This window comes from Monodelphis domestica, chromosome 6 (assembly GCF_027887165.1).
Source record: "Monodelphis domestica isolate mMonDom1 chromosome 6, mMonDom1.pri, whole genome shotgun sequence".
NCBI classification, from domain to species: domain Eukaryota; kingdom Metazoa; phylum Chordata; class Mammalia; order Didelphimorphia; family Didelphidae; genus Monodelphis; species Monodelphis domestica.
Window position 1 is genome coordinate 24,800,650 of NC_077232.1, and position 16,986 is coordinate 24,817,635.

The 16,986-nt window shown below is 33.3% G+C and overlaps 1 protein-coding gene across 1 annotated transcript; it reads left to right on the forward strand.

Moving 5' to 3' along the window:
• Positions 1-8,414: 8,414 nt before the first annotated feature.
• LOC100020628 (olfactory receptor 4P4-like) lies at positions 8,415-9,344 on the forward strand. Its single transcript, XM_001373020.4, has one exon. It carries the CDS (start codon positions 8,415-8,417, stop codon positions 9,342-9,344), a length of 930 nt encoding a protein of 309 aa, XP_001373057.3.
• Positions 9,345-16,986: the final 7,642 nt, after the last annotated feature.

Genomic DNA, 16,986 nt, shown 5'->3' on the forward strand with positions numbered 1-16,986 from the left:
GTGAAGGTGGGTGAGGACTTTCCAGACATCTATCATATTTAACTTATCTAACTTTTTATTTACCTCTTTTATGTCTTTCTCATTCATTTTTGTTAGATTTTTTTTTCTGGGACTGAAAGGGGAAAATTAAATTCCCCTATAGTTCTTTTTAATCTTTCAAAATCAATAATATGAGAGCTATCTGTTCCAGACAAGTTTACACTAAAATATTATTTCTCAAGACTCTGTTTGATACTCATTCTTCTATTTCCTGAATAAGCATATCAGTGAAGTTGTATTAAGTATCTATCTTATTACGCAAAACCTAGCAAAGATATATGAGTCAGGAATAAACCTATTTACTTTATATTTTCTTAAGAGATCTAACCATTTTAGTGAATGTTACAGTTGTTCTCAGCCATATTGGACAAAAAATGACATGAAGACCAGTATTAGGGTTAATATGTGTGAATGCTGTTCTATGGCCAGACCTAAAGGAGATTTTGAAAAAACAAAAGAAATCAGAATTTCATACTGTGATGTAAAAGCAGATGGGTCTTTCCACATCAGATTACTATATTGCACTGATCTTGTATAGAAGAAAATTGACACTGAAGTTAGAGCTCTAAGACAGGAAATGAGTGAGGAATTAGGTTGGAAATATTATATTGCAAGAGTTGCTTAGGGCAAGAATTTCATTAGACTTCAATCTGGATATTGATTGGTTTATTGACAAAGGGTTTGGTAGGCTGGTTGTACTTCATACTGAAAGAAAACCAAAATAACAACATTTGTGATATCATTTGATTCAAGCATTAGACTACAATGAGACAAAGTTACACAAAGTCTAGAATTGGTAATGGCTCAGGACACAGTGACACCCCTTGACTTCTTTAATCTCAAATCAAGTTCTATGTTCTCCAAAGAACCTGCTTCTACTGCCTTCATGGTCACTGAAACAATTATTCTCATCCACCCCTTCCACCAGGGAAAGTCTTCATATGCTTCAAGTAGACACCCCCAGGCAACAGATAGGTTTTAGGCCTTTTAGTTACAATCAATATGGTTTAGCTTGTATGTGGAGATATTTTACCAAGGGGTGGCTGCAACATATGCTAGAGCTTCTTGGAGGCTCAGGTGAGAACTTGGAAACAAGCAGACAACAAAAGAGGAAATCACCACTGAAGAAATCCCAGAAAGTTCTCCATCAGAGCTACTAGTCTTCCCTGAATATTTCTAGTATTAAAACAATTATAAATATTTGTATTATTCAGTGAGTTCAGGTGAATGGAATCACAGAATTATAGAAAAATAATAGATTGCAAAGGACAATGTAGTTCAATTCATGCCTAAATTATCATCACCTCAACAATATCCATGATAAAATGTCATTCTGTCTATTTAAATACCTCCTTGATAGTAGAGTGTTTCCTACATGCAGAAGAAATTTATTCATCTTCTGGATTGCTTTTTTAAAAATAAAGATTTATTCCTTTCATGAAAACCTAATTTTCTATCTTTGCAACTTTTGCTTATTTTCCTAGTTCTACATCTCTTCATTAAAGTCTAGAAATTTTATTAAGAAATATGTGCATATTCTTGAAGACAGGCAACATTAACTTTCAAGTTTTCTTTTCTACAATGAAGAGAAAAAGAATATACCATATTTTCAATAGTCCTGATAAGGCATGATCTTACAGTCCTTCAACATCCTGATATCCATCTTTTAATTATTAAATAAATTCTCAATATAATCTGTAAAATTTTAAACCCAGAATGAACATAGTAGTCTAGATATACATTGATCATGTATGAATTCAGTTGAAATACTATCTCACTAATAATAGGTAAATTTCTTGTCGATATTTATAATTATATGAGTATTGTTTTCATACTTTATTGAATTTTTATTTCACAATATGTTTATAGCCTACTATTATGCTTATAGTCTATTATGCTTGTCAACTAAAACTGGAATCTTCACATGAAATATTCTCTATTGATGCCTTCTCAATCTTAAACTTTTTATTTTTAAAAACATGTAACTTATATATGGAAAAATTCATGCCACAGTGGATACAATGTCAGGCTTGGAGTCAGGAAGACTTCTTCCTGAGTTCTAATCTAACCTCATAAACTTATTAACTATGTACCTCTTGGCAAGTCACTTATCTTTGTTTGTTTCACTTTCTTCATCTGTAAAATGAGCTAGAGAAGGAATTGGCAAGCTGATCCAATAGCTGAACAAAAACATTAGATCATGAAAAGTTGGACACAATTTAACCTATTGGAAAGAAAACAAAGATAAAGTGATATATCACATTAAAAATAGAAATCAAAAGATGATAATGGAGGAGGCAAGTCAATCATATGAAAAGCCATAGAAAACATGAAGGAAATGATTTAGTGCAAAGTATATTATAAAAAGTATTCAAGAGAGCAATTACTTTAAAATATTGGGAAAAAACAAGATGATAAGGAGTATTGTAATGAACTATTGTTTTAAAATGATTATTCCTTTCTTTTTATTATTGTAATTGACTCAAAAGTTGGCAAAAGAAAAAGAAAACCAAAATCTCATTTTTTTTTACATCTCTTAAATTACGACCTTCCTCTGGTGACATGGAATGTCCCAATGTTCCCCTGAAATTTTCTTGAGATGATATGTATTACTATAATATATGTAAAATCTAAATCAGATTTATTGCAATCTCAAGAAACAGGGGAAAAGGAGGATAAGATTTTGGTTCAAACTTTTTAAAAAGGATAAATACATTTTTCACATAGTTGAAGAAAAATAATATTTTAAAAAGTATTTGTTAATATATCTTTTAGTGGAGGCAGCTGAATGGCAAAAGTATATGTGACTTTTATATTACTGGTATTGAGGATACATAAAAGGAGCCAAAAAGCAAAAGGGAAAAAAACCCATCATTTCCCTCTGCACCAAAGTTTGCCACCAGTGTACTTTAATAGTCTAAAATTTTGGTTGCCTAAAAATGCCTCTGGGATTCCATCTCCAGTTTCCGTGTGTACCTTTAAAATCAGAGAATGATAGATAAGGCTCCCTTAGAATTTTTCATTCAGTCTAAAAATTTGATGAGGAGTCAGAGATTTAGGACATCTGTTTGTTTTTCTCTGGGATCTTGTCTACAAGAGAATGTCTACAAGATGATAAGTTCTCTTAGAACTCAAAAGAATTAACATCACTGAAGAAAACTGTCATGTTTAAAGTGATGCAAGAGACAGACTTGGAATGACTTGTGACAAAAGAGACAGACATGAGACCCTTTTTTGAGACACTCCAAGAATCCACAACTGACTGTTGTGACTGCCCAGGGAGAGGTAAAGGTTTCAGATTCTACATTTGGTTTTCATGAAGGAATATCAAACAGGGATGAGTCTACCTTGTCATATGTGATAATGTAAGTTATTTTTTAATATCACACATCCTAACACATTTCATATTTTTGTTCATTCCATTCTTCCTTAGACTATTCCCTATATAAGGCAACTGTTAATGCCAGAAAAAAGTCAAACATAATTTCTCGATTTATACTCACTCTTGATATTAGCAAATATGGGGTAAAACTGAGAACTGACTGAATGACATTTTATTTGTCAAGATATTTAGTAGAGTGATTAATCCTTACTTTATCATAACACATGACACTTTCCAAGCCCTTTCCCTTTCTATTGTTTCTCCTGATCTTCAAGTTTCTCTCATGTAGGTGATTTTTATCTTCCATTTTTGAATATGTTGAAATTGAGAGATTTACAACTACATTAGAACACAAAAGAAATTTTACACTTGTCAAAACTATATTGATGGTCTGCTGACTCCAGGATGTTTTCTATTATGTCATCTTCTCTTTTTTTCAGATAAAAGTTGGAATATATTTCTGCCCATATTCCATTTGATCTAGAAATTAGTGAATAACTAAGTTTACATTCTATAGAGGCTTGCGAGTATGTGAAGAAATATTTTATATGCCTAAATAAGTAGAATACAAGACAGAGAGTCACCCAGCTGCCCCTCATTTAGTAAGTTTTATTTATTCATTCATCAGCATTTTATTTCCTTCATTGTATTTCTCTTTCTCTTTCCATCTCTCTTGTTTTTTTATATTTATCTCCATTTTTGTCTCTCTATATTTGTCACTGTTTTTGTCTCTTTGTCTTTGACTTTCCATATTTTTTACCATCTCTTTCTTTCTATCTATTTCTCAATTATATCTGATTTTTGCCCAGTCAGAAATCCATTTTATCTACATATTGTTCTGCACAGATTCATTTGTAGGAATCTAAACATTCTCTCTTTACCCACTCACCCATCCTCTAACCTGTGGTCCTAATCACATTGACTTATGTCTTATTATTAAACTGAAATGTCCAATGAAGTGTTTCTTTTACTTTTTTAAACCCCTTACCTTTTGTATTAGAATCAATACTGTGTATTGGTTCCAAGTTAGAAGAACAGTAAGGGCTAGGTGCTGGAAGTTAAGAGACTTGCCCAGGGTCACACAGCTGGGAAGCATTTGAGGTCAGATTTGAGTGTAGGACCTCCTGTGTCTAGGCCTGGCTCACAATACAATGAGCAATCCAGCTACCTCCACAATGCAGTGTTTCTAAATGATCAAACCAAGGTTTGAAATCTGATTGTTCATTTTTTAGTTATAGGATATTAAGTCATTTTTAAAAACTATCCATTTCTATCTATAAAACAAAAGGATTAGACTACATGACAGATAACATTCTTTCTGCTGTTTTCAATGATCCTTCTTAATCAAATATAGTGATCTATACTATAATCCTTAACCCCCCTGCCCTTGAATCACAGAGATGAAGCTTTGTTCTAAAATCGTAGCAAAGACAATCTAAATTAGAATTTAAAAAAAAATAACTGATTTAAGGTGGTTCCAGTTAACTTTTTTTTGAGTAATTGATAGAAACTATTCAGTACACACATAGCTCTGGGAACAAGAATTGTACAACACTGGTAACACAAACAATTTCTTTGTAATAAATGGTACACCCCCCTCAGGAGTGATGAATTATTAGAATTTAGTTATTTAAACTTAAATATATGAGTAGCTTCTCCAGTGATACTTGATGATATTAATGAATGGCATATTCAGGTAAAATGAAAATTCAATGAGTGAAAGAGACATAGAGCCAGAGGAATACAGAGATGACCATTCAATTTATAGTATTTTACTATTGACAAATTAACACTATAGTGGATCTCTGATTTATACCACATTTGTGGTAGTTGTCTTAAATAATACATAGTACAAGTTAACTAACCCAGCCCATTCTGGGTGACTGCTGTCCATTTTGTGCAATAATTTCATCATATGGAGTCCATTCCCAGCATCCTAACACTTTCTTCATTCTCTTGTTATTTGTTATCCACTATCTGAACACATAAACTACCTATTGATTTTCCTACATATTTATCAAACCATTATTTAGGTCAATTTTGATCCATTTATTCTATTTAATTCCTAATTTCTTTATGCTGTATAGCCTGCTCATCATATCCATATACTTTTCCACTGCTCTTGGAGTTGCCATCATATTTTTAAAAGTCTATGTAGACAATGTCACAATATAACTTTTTATACATACCATTTTGATATTAATAAATAGGGCCTTGTGTGCAAAAATTTAAAGACATTAAATTTTTAAAATGTAACCAAGTCTTAACAGTGCATATGCATATATTTGTTTTCATAATAAAAATATATCTAAATACAGTTAAAGAAGAAAATAGATGTTTCTATTATGAAGAGAATCTTCCTCAATGCATCTCATAATCTAAATGAAAAGGACTCATAATTAACCAATTTTTATTGCATTTTCTATTTGGTTATATCAGTTTTTAAATGCAGTTATATACTTTGCCCAGAAAGTTCTTCAATTTTCAAGGGCTTAATGCAAGGAATAAAATGGTACTCAGCAATGAGAACATGAGTAGTGCTTAACCACCTATAAGAAATCTTGCTTTTCAACTTGGCTTCTTCTCTGCTTCTATTTAAAGACAATGGTGACAAGAATTGGTGAGTACATCTCCCTACTTTATGCCTTATTTGATACTAATTATCAGAAGTACCTCAGATATTTTATGTATCAAGGGATTTTACATGATTTGGATGCATGTATGATGGCACTAATGAAAGTGCATTTGAGTTAATAGCTTATGGTATTCAAATCAAAAGGTACATCAATTTTCAGGTGGTATGCAACAAAATCTTATAGATTGCTTGATTCATTTAATTTTGTTTAGATACCAATTGTTACATAGTGGGAGATTGTATATTACATACATTTTTCAGTCAACTATATGATGGTAAAAGAATAAATCACCATAGTATTGCACATGTGAAAACTTGAGTATTCCTTGTTAATGGAAGCATGAAGGATGTTCTCATTAGACTTATAAATTCTTAACAGAAACATTTCATCTTGATGGGAAAATAATTATTTAGATATATGGTTGTTCATATTTTACATGTGCTAAGGTAATATTTATGAAAAACATTGTCTTTCTAAATCTTGACAAATCACTTCTTAGTGTTCTAGGGAGGACTCTAAGATCATAACTTGAAGAAAACGTGCTAACCTTAAATGAAAGAGAGAGTATTTTACTATGTGGAAGTTCCTTATAGCAATCAAATCATTCTTACTTTCCTTAAACTTCGTATGGATGGTTTTGTTTTGTCTTCTTTCTCTGGTATCTTACTTCTGGAGAAGTAAATGGGAAACTTCTCCCAAATCTTGATGAAGAAAACTCCAAATAGGGTTGTGAAGTGTTGGACACATCTCACATGACTGAACAACAATATTCCTTTGCTTCAGATACATTATGAATTAATGCCTTATTTCCCTTATAATTTATAAATTTGATCATGAATCTAATTGTACTTTTCTTTCCATCGTTGTTTCCACCTGTCCTAAATCTACATTTCTTTTATAATATCTAGGAATTTGGGTTTTAGAATTAAAGTCTGATGGTCAAAATTGCTTCCTAGTGGAAAGAATGCTGTAAACATTGTTGCTCATATTTACTCTCCTGCCAAAAATATTCAAATTTATTAAAAACAGTAATGATAATGGATCCATGTTCTATACATCTATGCCAGGAGTGGAATAAGTTAACTAAAATTCTGGTGTGTCCTTCCAAATTTGAAAGATTTGAATATAGGATTGGTGGTAATCTTTAACTTCTTCCAAGGACTCTTACAAGTTGAGAAAAAAATAAGGAAGATGATGTGATAGACAAGAAGAGGAGAAGGGAGTAAAGGAGATAAGAGGGTAGATTAGGAAGAGAGTTTCATTTAAGAAAATCAGAAGAAAATATGATAAAATGAGGAAACAAAATAGGATGGTGATTTTGACCTTTTCCCTCAATGTCCAAGAAATCATAATACTTATATTGCATCCTCAATTGCTACACAAGTTGTAAAAATATACCACTACCTAGTTCTCATAAAGTTCACAGTAAAAGTCCTTATTCCTCTTAATCTCATTTCTTTCTCTTTCACCATGTACTAATTTTTTTTGTCCCTGATTTATTTTTAATTTCATCCCTGAATTTATGGTAATAGGGAACCTATTTGCTGATTTATTAATCCCCACTTCTTTTCCAAGAATGGAAATGAATTCCTAACTGTTTTTTTGTTTTATTTTTAGCACATTGTCAAATGTTCCTTATTATATTTTAAATCATCAAGTATGGGAACTGAGCCTGTGATGCTCTAAATATTTTCATATTTCCTAATTTATGAATTAATTTCATCTTTAGAAAGTATATAATATCTCACTGAATACTAATTGACTATGTAGGATGCATCAGGAGTTGAAGAAGTTTTGTTTTCTATTTTTTCTCCTAGTTTTCCAAAAAGTAGTTTTAAGAGTCTTTTGACAATCTTATACATACTTAACATTTATTCCACTTTCCTTAAAAATATCACTCGTATTCATACACATTGAATAAAAATAAATTTAGGAATTTTTTAATGAACTCATTTAATTTTAAGATATACATTATATATGGTGAGTCCTCAAAATTTTTTTTTTATGATTTGGTAATCCATTAAGTGGACTTTCATGATTTAATCAAGCCTTTAAAGTTTGTTGCATTTCTAATTTACAGGTAAAAATGGATTTTAATAGCATGAGAAGGGATACTAGGTTCATAAATTTTTAAGAATATATCCTATTTGAATGAAATAAAGATAAGCTTTTGTCTTTTCATTTAAAAATATAGAAAATAAAGTCAAATTTTAAAATTAAGATTGTATCCATGATCTCCTAATGAGATTTCCATTCAAAAGTCTCTACAAACCTAGCACTTTAACTGATTTATTATGTTTGTTTGAATTTCAGATGAAATAGATTCCTCCTGGAAAGCCATCACCTACTTTAAATACATGGAAAATCAGAACAATGTCACAGAATTTGTTCTCTTGGGACTTTTCATGAATGAGGAGGTTAAGGTGATATGTTTTGTAATCTTCTTGTTATGTTATTTTGCCATCTTCTTTGGTAATATTATTATCTTTATCACTATCACATGCAGTCATTTGATCCAACAGCCTATGTACTATTTTCTTTGTCATCTGTCCTACATGGATCTCGCCTATACTTCCACTGTGGTTCCCCGGTTGATCAGAGACTTAATTGCCAAACAAAAATATATCTCCTATAATTACTGCATGACACAGCTCTTTACTGCTCATTTTCTTTCAGGTATAGAAGTGTTCATTCTGGTGTCTATGGCCTTTGATCGTTATGTTGCCATTTGTAAACCATTGCATTACATGATAATTGTGAACCGACAAAGATGTAACATAATGATCTTGATGGCTTGGGTGGTTGCCTTTTGGCATGCTATTTCCCAGATGCTTATGGTCATTAGATTGCCTTTCTGTGGTCCTAATCAAGTGGATCATTATATATGTGATGTGAAAGCCCTGTTAAAACTCGTCTGCACTGACACACGCATCCCTAATATCTTAGTCATTGCAAATACTGGGATGCTTGTGTTGGCTACTTTTCTGGTCTTGGTAGCATCTTACATAGTCATATTATATAACCTTAGGAACCATTCATCAGAAGCTCGACGTAAAGCCCTCTCAACCTGTGCTTCCCATGTCATGGTTGTTGTCCTGTTCTTTGTACCCTGTATAGCCACCTATATTCCACCTCCCAGTGCCAGCCAAAATGATAAGGAGTTTTCAATGTTTTACACAGTTATTGCACCTATGATGAACCCTCTCATCTACACACTGAAAAATACAGAGATGAAGAATGCTATGAAGAAGGTGTGGTCCAAAAAAATGTTTTTGAAATTCAAATAAAATTGAATTTTTACTTGATTTTTCAATTTAATCTCTGAATAAATGATTACTTATGCTACCACTTTCATCTTTTTTTAAGGGCTGAAGTTTATTTTTCTTCTTTTTTTCCTTTTTATTTACTTATAATAATAATTTAAAACCATTTAGATTCTTACATTCAATCCACCCGCCTTGCTGTTAAATACCCGCTTGAAGTAGAAAAGCAATATGATATCATTTGTACATGTGAGGTCATGTAAAACATTTGTCCATATTAACCATTTGCAAAAACAACAACAACAAAAAAGAAAAGGCAATAATTATAAAGAATTTAAATATATTATGAACATTTAAAAAGACTTAAAAGTATGATTAAAAAAGCAACAATCTTGGTTTCTGAAACTTCAATTTTCATGTGGAAATTTCTAATATTTCTTGCTCTCCACTCACTACACTGACTTACTTGTTTATCCTCATTAATTATACTCCTTTTTCCAAAGTCTGTTTATTTCTATTGACTATACCCAATGCTAAGACCCAATCTTCCCCATCGAGGTTCCCTGGCTCCCTTCTGGACTAAGCTCAAAGTCCATCTCCTCAAAAAGGTCTTTCCTGATTTCCAATTCACCACCACTAGTATCTACTCAGTTAGATTAATTTATTTTGTTAATATATTATATAGGATGTACATCATTTATCTGTACAAATAAAAAAAATATTCCCACATAGAATGTGTGTTCCCTTGAGAGTATGAGCAATGCCCCCCCCCCTTACTTGGTATTCTGTGTTTATCACAGTATTTGAATCTAAATATTTAATACTTATTGTTTGATTAACTGCTTGAGGATACTTTAAGAGAACTTGAATTCAAGGGATTTGGGAAGTGACAGAAAGACAGAGAAGAGAGACAAAAATATATTGAGAGGCAAAGGCAAAACCAGAGAGACAGGGAGAGAGTCAGAGAGAGAGAGAAATAAAGAGAATGTGGGAGAGAAAATAAAAGAAAGAGAACATGAGAGAAAGAAGACAATGAGAAATAGTAATCTATTGAGCACTTAGGTAAGGAGAACTGTATGAAGCTTTAGGATTATAAATACAAGAAAATAAGGTGAGCTATACTCTAAATGAATTTGCATTCTTACAATTAATATGATCTATTGGTAAGGTAGAGAGCAAAAGAGTGATTGTTGCTGAAGGGTAAGCATGTTGAGGAAGTATAGTAGACACAAAAGGAAAAGTTTCACATTGTTCTACATTTCATACTTGAATAAGTTTTTGCCAAATTGACTAATCTCCCTAGGTCTTGGATTCTTTATCTAGAAAATGAGAGAATTAGTCAATGACCTATAACAGCATTGCCAAAGATTTTGAGATCATGTACCCAAATTACATCAAGATTCCCATGAGCCCCCTGCATTACTTTAGACAATGGAGTGAGGAATGTGCTCCCATTGAGAGCTGGACAGAGGGGTGGGGCATTCAAAAATATCTTCAGGAACTGTGGAGAAGGGGAATAGAGTAGCCGCTTCCATGCTGTTGGGACAAGTGTGCCATGCCTTTACCTACATGGACCTATAAGAATGGCTGACACTCCAAATCCTATGATATAGACTGACACTTGTCTGTCAATCTTTACTTCTATCATTCCACCCATAATCACGGCCAATTTTCCACATTAAAACATCACTTTCTTAAATGCATTCCTAGCTCCCTTAAGACTATATAATTCCTAGAGTTGGGGCATGATTTGACTTTATTAGCATTACCAATCTTTAGCACAGGACTGGACACAATGTAAAAACTTGATACTTTAAAAAATTTAAATAATTCATTCATTTTAAAATAATAAAAAGCATTTCCCCTTCTTAATGTTCAGAACAAATTTTGAAAAAAATAATTTTCATAATACATCATATTATGTTCATAATCTTTTACATGTCAATAAATCAAGACATCATAATAAAATGTCAATTATTAAGTGCTTACTCTATAAATGTACAGTGTAAGCTTTCAAGGGTTGACATAAAAGTGTACCTAAGGTATGGTCATTGTCCCTGTTTAGATTTCAGATAAATAGAACTAATAGGTCAGTTATCTATGGAAGCTAAAATCATGTACAAAATTGATTCACTTTTTTTGTTTGATATCAGAAGACAGAAAGAGAAACAATGAGTGACTGACACAGAGATGAAAATTTAGGTTTTATGTGGAGAAGAACAACTTCCAAATATCTGATCCTTCCCAAAGTGGAGTGTATTTTGTCATGGATTTAAGCATCTCCAATCCCTTGCAGTTATTCACCAAACACACCCTGTAGGTCTTCAATAAATATCTGGATAAAGACTTGGTAGATATTTTATAATGAAGCTTCTGAGACTTTGTGAAATATATACTAACAATGTTTATCAAAGGATAGGCTTAGGACCCTTGAGGATCTTTGAGACCATTTTAAGGCATTGTCAATGTCAAAATCACTTTCATAATAATACTGATATTTTTCTACTAAAATATTCCTCCTTTTTCAACAATATATCTGTGTGACCTAAATTTTCTTTACATATTAAAGTAATCTCATCAATCTTAACACATAAAATGCAAGAGATATAATAATAGATGCTTATTCTGCAAAGTTAAAAATTAAAGAGATATGTAAAAAACTGATAATATAGCATTATCTTTTTTTAATTTGGAAAATATACTTTCAGAAAAATATGTTGATGTATAATGAGCTTAGTATTATTTCAAGTGGATTAATAAATATTTTGAACTTTATTAGTTTAAATTTCAATGGCTTACATATTGAGAGACACACTACTCATAATGAAATTCATTTTGGAGTCCTCAATATTTTTTTAGAGCAGAAAGGAGTCTGTTGAACTGCTATATTAACCTAATCATAACTTTGCAGAATATGATAATCTATCTACATGGAAATAGACCATGTTTTGATAGTGCCAGAGAAATTAACATAATTTCAGATTTGGGATTCAAGAATAACTTGAAGGAAAAAAGAGTTATTTTACCTGTACTTTGAAGGAGAGTTATAACTTAAATAGAAATGACTGAATACATTTCAATAGCCAAGATTTATGTCAATAAATGATAGAGAGGACTTCCGGGTAAACATGGCTGCAATCTAGATGTGACTCGCTTCCCTTCCCTGGCCCAAAACGAAATAGACTACCTCAAAAGAGTATAAAAATCATCTTTGGAAAAACGAAGGGACTCCTCAGTACCCCCACAGAAACGAAGGCACATGGGGTTTGAACATTTCCACACTATAAGGAGGAGGAAAAGCTCACACAAAAACCTGAACTGAGCCACGTCTCCCCCCCACAAACACACACGCCCACCAAACCAGAGTAAGCTGTCAGTGCACTCACTGGGAAAGCAAGTGAGTGAGGAGCGTTTCTGTCTGGGGGGGCACACCAGGGTCATTGGGAACAAAAGACTGCAAGGAAACGAACTCTTAGGGCAGTTTCACTGGAAAATCCTGCTCTGAGCAAAGAGGCAGAAGCTCTGAGAGGCTGCGCTGAGCAAAAGGGCGGCTGCGCTGAGAGGCTGTGCTTAGCAAAGTGGTGCTGAGAGGCTGTGATGAGCGAAGGGAAAACCGTGCTGAGAGGCTGCACCAAGCAAAGGGGCCTGGGCTCTAAGAAACCTCAGAGGCTGGGAAGAACTAGTCTGAGGCAACCTAAATTCACAGAAAATCTGCCCACATCACCCAGACCCCAGACCAAAAAAAGAAAGTGGAATAAAATCACCAAAGTGATGGCTCACATGTCCCAAAATCAAGCCTCCAAGAAGAAAGGGGCAGGGGGGATGACTATTGAAAATTTTTATGGAGGGAGTACCCAAGGAAAAGAAGAGAATGAGGATAAAATCCAAACAAAAATCAGAACATGTCTCCCAAAATTGAAACTATCCACAAGCTCTGGAAGATCTCAAACTGGAGATTACCCAAAAGATGGAAACCTTTTGGAAAAAAAATGGGAGAAAGAGATCAGCAATCTGATAGACAAGACTTTACAATTGGAAAAGGAGCTGGAAGCATCTAATAGAAGGTCAGAGAAAGCTGAAAAGCAAAGCCAGTCCCTAACGACCAGAATTAAGCAACTGGAAGACAGAGAGCATGCCCAAAAGATGGAAAACTTTCGAAAATAAAAATGGGAGAAAGAGATCAGCAGTCTGATAAACAAGAATTCACAATTGGAGAAAGAGCTGGAAGCATCTAATAGAAGGGCAGACAAAGCTGAAAAGCAAAACCAGTCCCTAACGACCAAAATTAAGCAAATGGAGGACAGCGAGATTACAAAACAGCAAGAATCAATAAAGCAAAGACAAAAAATTAATGAATTAGAAGAAAACACGAATTATATCACTGAAAAGGTCACAGACTTGGAAAACAGAGAAAGAAGAGACAACCTCAGAATTATTGGTCTCCCTGAAAAACCAGAGATAAACAAAAACATTGATGCTATTCTACAGGGGATTATAGAAGAAAATTGCCCACATGTTCTGGAGCAAAGGGGCAAAATAGAAATAGAAAGGGTTCATAGAACACCCTCTATACTAAATCCCCAAAAGACAACCCCCAGGAATGTAATCACCAAATTCAAGAGCTTCCAAGAAAAGGAGAAAATCCTACAAGAAGCCAAGAAGAGGACCTTCAGATATAGGGGGGCTCCCATAAGGTCACACAGGACTTAGCAGCTAACATACTAAGGGACCTCAAAGCATGGAACACGATATTTAGAAAGGCAAGAGAGCTGGGTCTCCAACCAAAAATCAACTACCAGCAAAACTGACTATATACTTCCAGGGGCAAGTATGGGCATTCAACAAAATAGAGGATTTCTAAGCATTTGCTAAGAAAAGACCAGAACTTAGTGGAAAATTTGACATCCAATGACAGAAAGCAAGAGAAACATGAAAAGGTGAATATGAAAAAAAGGGAAAAGAAGATAAATATTATCTTTTTCTTTAAGTCAAACTCTCTTCTATAAGGACTACATTTATATCAAATTATATAAATATATTAATATGTGGTGAAAATGTATTGTGTAATTCTCAAAAATTGTATGCATCATCAGAGTAGTTAGAAGAATCATGCATTGGGAAAGATTGGGGCATCAAGAAGATTTGGTAAAAGGGGGGGAAGAAAAAAATAGGAGGGGGAACCTTCGATAATGCTAACATTTACTTCAAGAAATAGGGGGGGTACAAAATAGAATAATCTTTCCCATACAAAGATACACATGGAAAGGGGAGGGGAAGAACTCTTATATGAGAAGGAGAGGAAGAGAGTGTGAAGTGATATTACTTAAACCTTACTCTCAGTGAAATCAAATCTGAGAGGAAAGAACATCTAGATCCAGTGGGATCCTGAATTCTATCTCATCCAACAAGGTAAGAAAGAAAGTAAAATCAAGGAGGGGGAGGAAGCAGGGAGTAGAGAAAGGGAAGGGCTAGAAGGGGAAGCATATCAAGGGAGGTGACTAGGGGGACTGACCTAAAGTAAATCACTGGTTCCAAAGGATATAGCTAAAGAATAAAGGTCAGAATTAGGGGAAGTTATCAAAATGCCAGGGAATCCACAAGTGACAATCATAACTTTGAACGTGAATGGGATGAACTCACCCATAAAACGTAGACAAATAGCAGATTGGATTAGAACCTAAAACCCTACCATTTGTTGCCTTCAAGAAACACATATGAGGTAGGTTGATACTCACAAGATTAGAATTAAAGGAAGGAGTAAGACCTTTTAGGCCTCAACTGATAGAAAGAAGGCAGGAGTTGCATTTCTGATATCGGACAAAGCCAAAGCAAAAAATAGACTTGATCAAAAGGGATAGAGAAGGTAAATACATTCTGTTAAAAGGGATTATAGACAATGAGGAAATATCTCTAATCAACATGTATGCACCAAATGGTATAGCATCCAAATTTTTAATGGAGAAACTAGGAGAATTGAAGGAGGAAATAGACAGTAAAACCATATTAGTGGGAGACTTGAAACAACCACTATCAAATTTAGATTAATCAAACCAAAAAATAAACAAGAAAGAGGTAAAAGAGGTGAATGAAATCTTAGAAAAATTAGAGTTAATAGACATATGGAGAAAAATAAATAGGGACAGTAAGGAATACACCTTATTCTCAGCACCACATGGCACATTCACAAAAATAGATCATACACTAGGTCATAGAAACATGGCACTCAAATGCAGAAAAGAAAAATAATAACTGCAGCCTTTTCAGATCACAAGGCAATAAAAATATTGATCAGAAAGGGTACATGGAGAGCTAAATCAATAATTAATTGGAAATTAAATAATATAATACTCCAAAATCGGTTAGTTAGAGAAGAAATCATAGAAACAATTAATAATTTCATTGAGGAAAATGACAATGATGAGACATCCTTTCAAACCTTATGGGATGCAGCCAAAGCAGTACTTAGAGGAAAATTCGTATCCATGAGTGCATATATTAAAAAAATTTGGAGGGCAGAGATCAATGAATTGGAAATGCAAATCAAAAAACTTGAGAACAAACAAATTAAAACCACCCACAAGAAAACCAAACTAGAGATCCTAAAAATTAAGGAAGAAATTAATAAAATCGAAAGCGAAAGAACTATAGACTTATTAAACAAGACTAGAAGCTGGTACTTTGAAAAAACAGACAAAATAGACAAAGTACTTGTCAATTTAATTAAAATAACGAAAGAAGAAAGGCAAACTAACAGCATCGAAGATGAAAAGGGGGACCTTACCTCCAACAATGAGGAAATTAAGGCAATCATTAAAAACTATTTTGCCCAACTATAAGGCAATAAATAAACCAACCTTGGTGATGTGGATGAATATCTACAAAAATATATGTTGTCTAGACTAACAGAAGAAGAAATAGATTTCTTAAATAATCCCATATCAGAAACAGAAATCCAACAGGCCATCAAAGAACTTCCTAAGAAAAAATGCCAGGGCCTGATGGATTCATCAGTGAATTCTATCAAACATTCAGAGAACAGTTAATCCCAATACTATACAAACTATGTGACATAATAAGCAAAGAGGGAGTTCTACCAAATTCCTTTTTTGACACAAATATGTTACTAATTCCAAAGCCAGGCAGGCCAAAAACAGAGAAAGAAAATTATAGACCAATTTCCCTAATGAATATAGATGCAAAAATCTTAAATAGGATACTAGCAAAAAGACTCCAACAAGTGATCAGAAGAGTCATTCACCATGATCAAGTTGGATTTATACCAGGGATGCAGGGCTGATTCAATATTAGGAAAACCATCTACATAATCGACCATATCAACAAGCAAACCAACAAAAATCACATGATTATTTCAATAGACACAGAAAAAGCCTTTGATAATATACAACACCCATTCCTATTAAAAACACTAGAAAGCATAGGAATAGAAGGGTCGTTCCTAGAAATAATAAACAGTATATATCTAAAACCATCAGCTAATATCATCTGCAATGGGGATAAATTAGACGCATTCCCAATAAGATCAGGAGTGAAACAAGGATGCCCATTATCACCTCTACTATTTGACATTGTACTAGACACACTTGCAGTAGCAATTAGAGAAGAAAAAGAAATTGAAAGCATTAAAATTGGCAATGAGGATACCAAG

Excerpts from the sequence above, each read along its gene's own strand:
- LOC100020628 (XM_001373020.4), top strand. The coding sequence starts at position 8,415 with ATGGAAAATCAGAACAATGTCACAGAATTTGTTCTCTTGGGACTTTTC.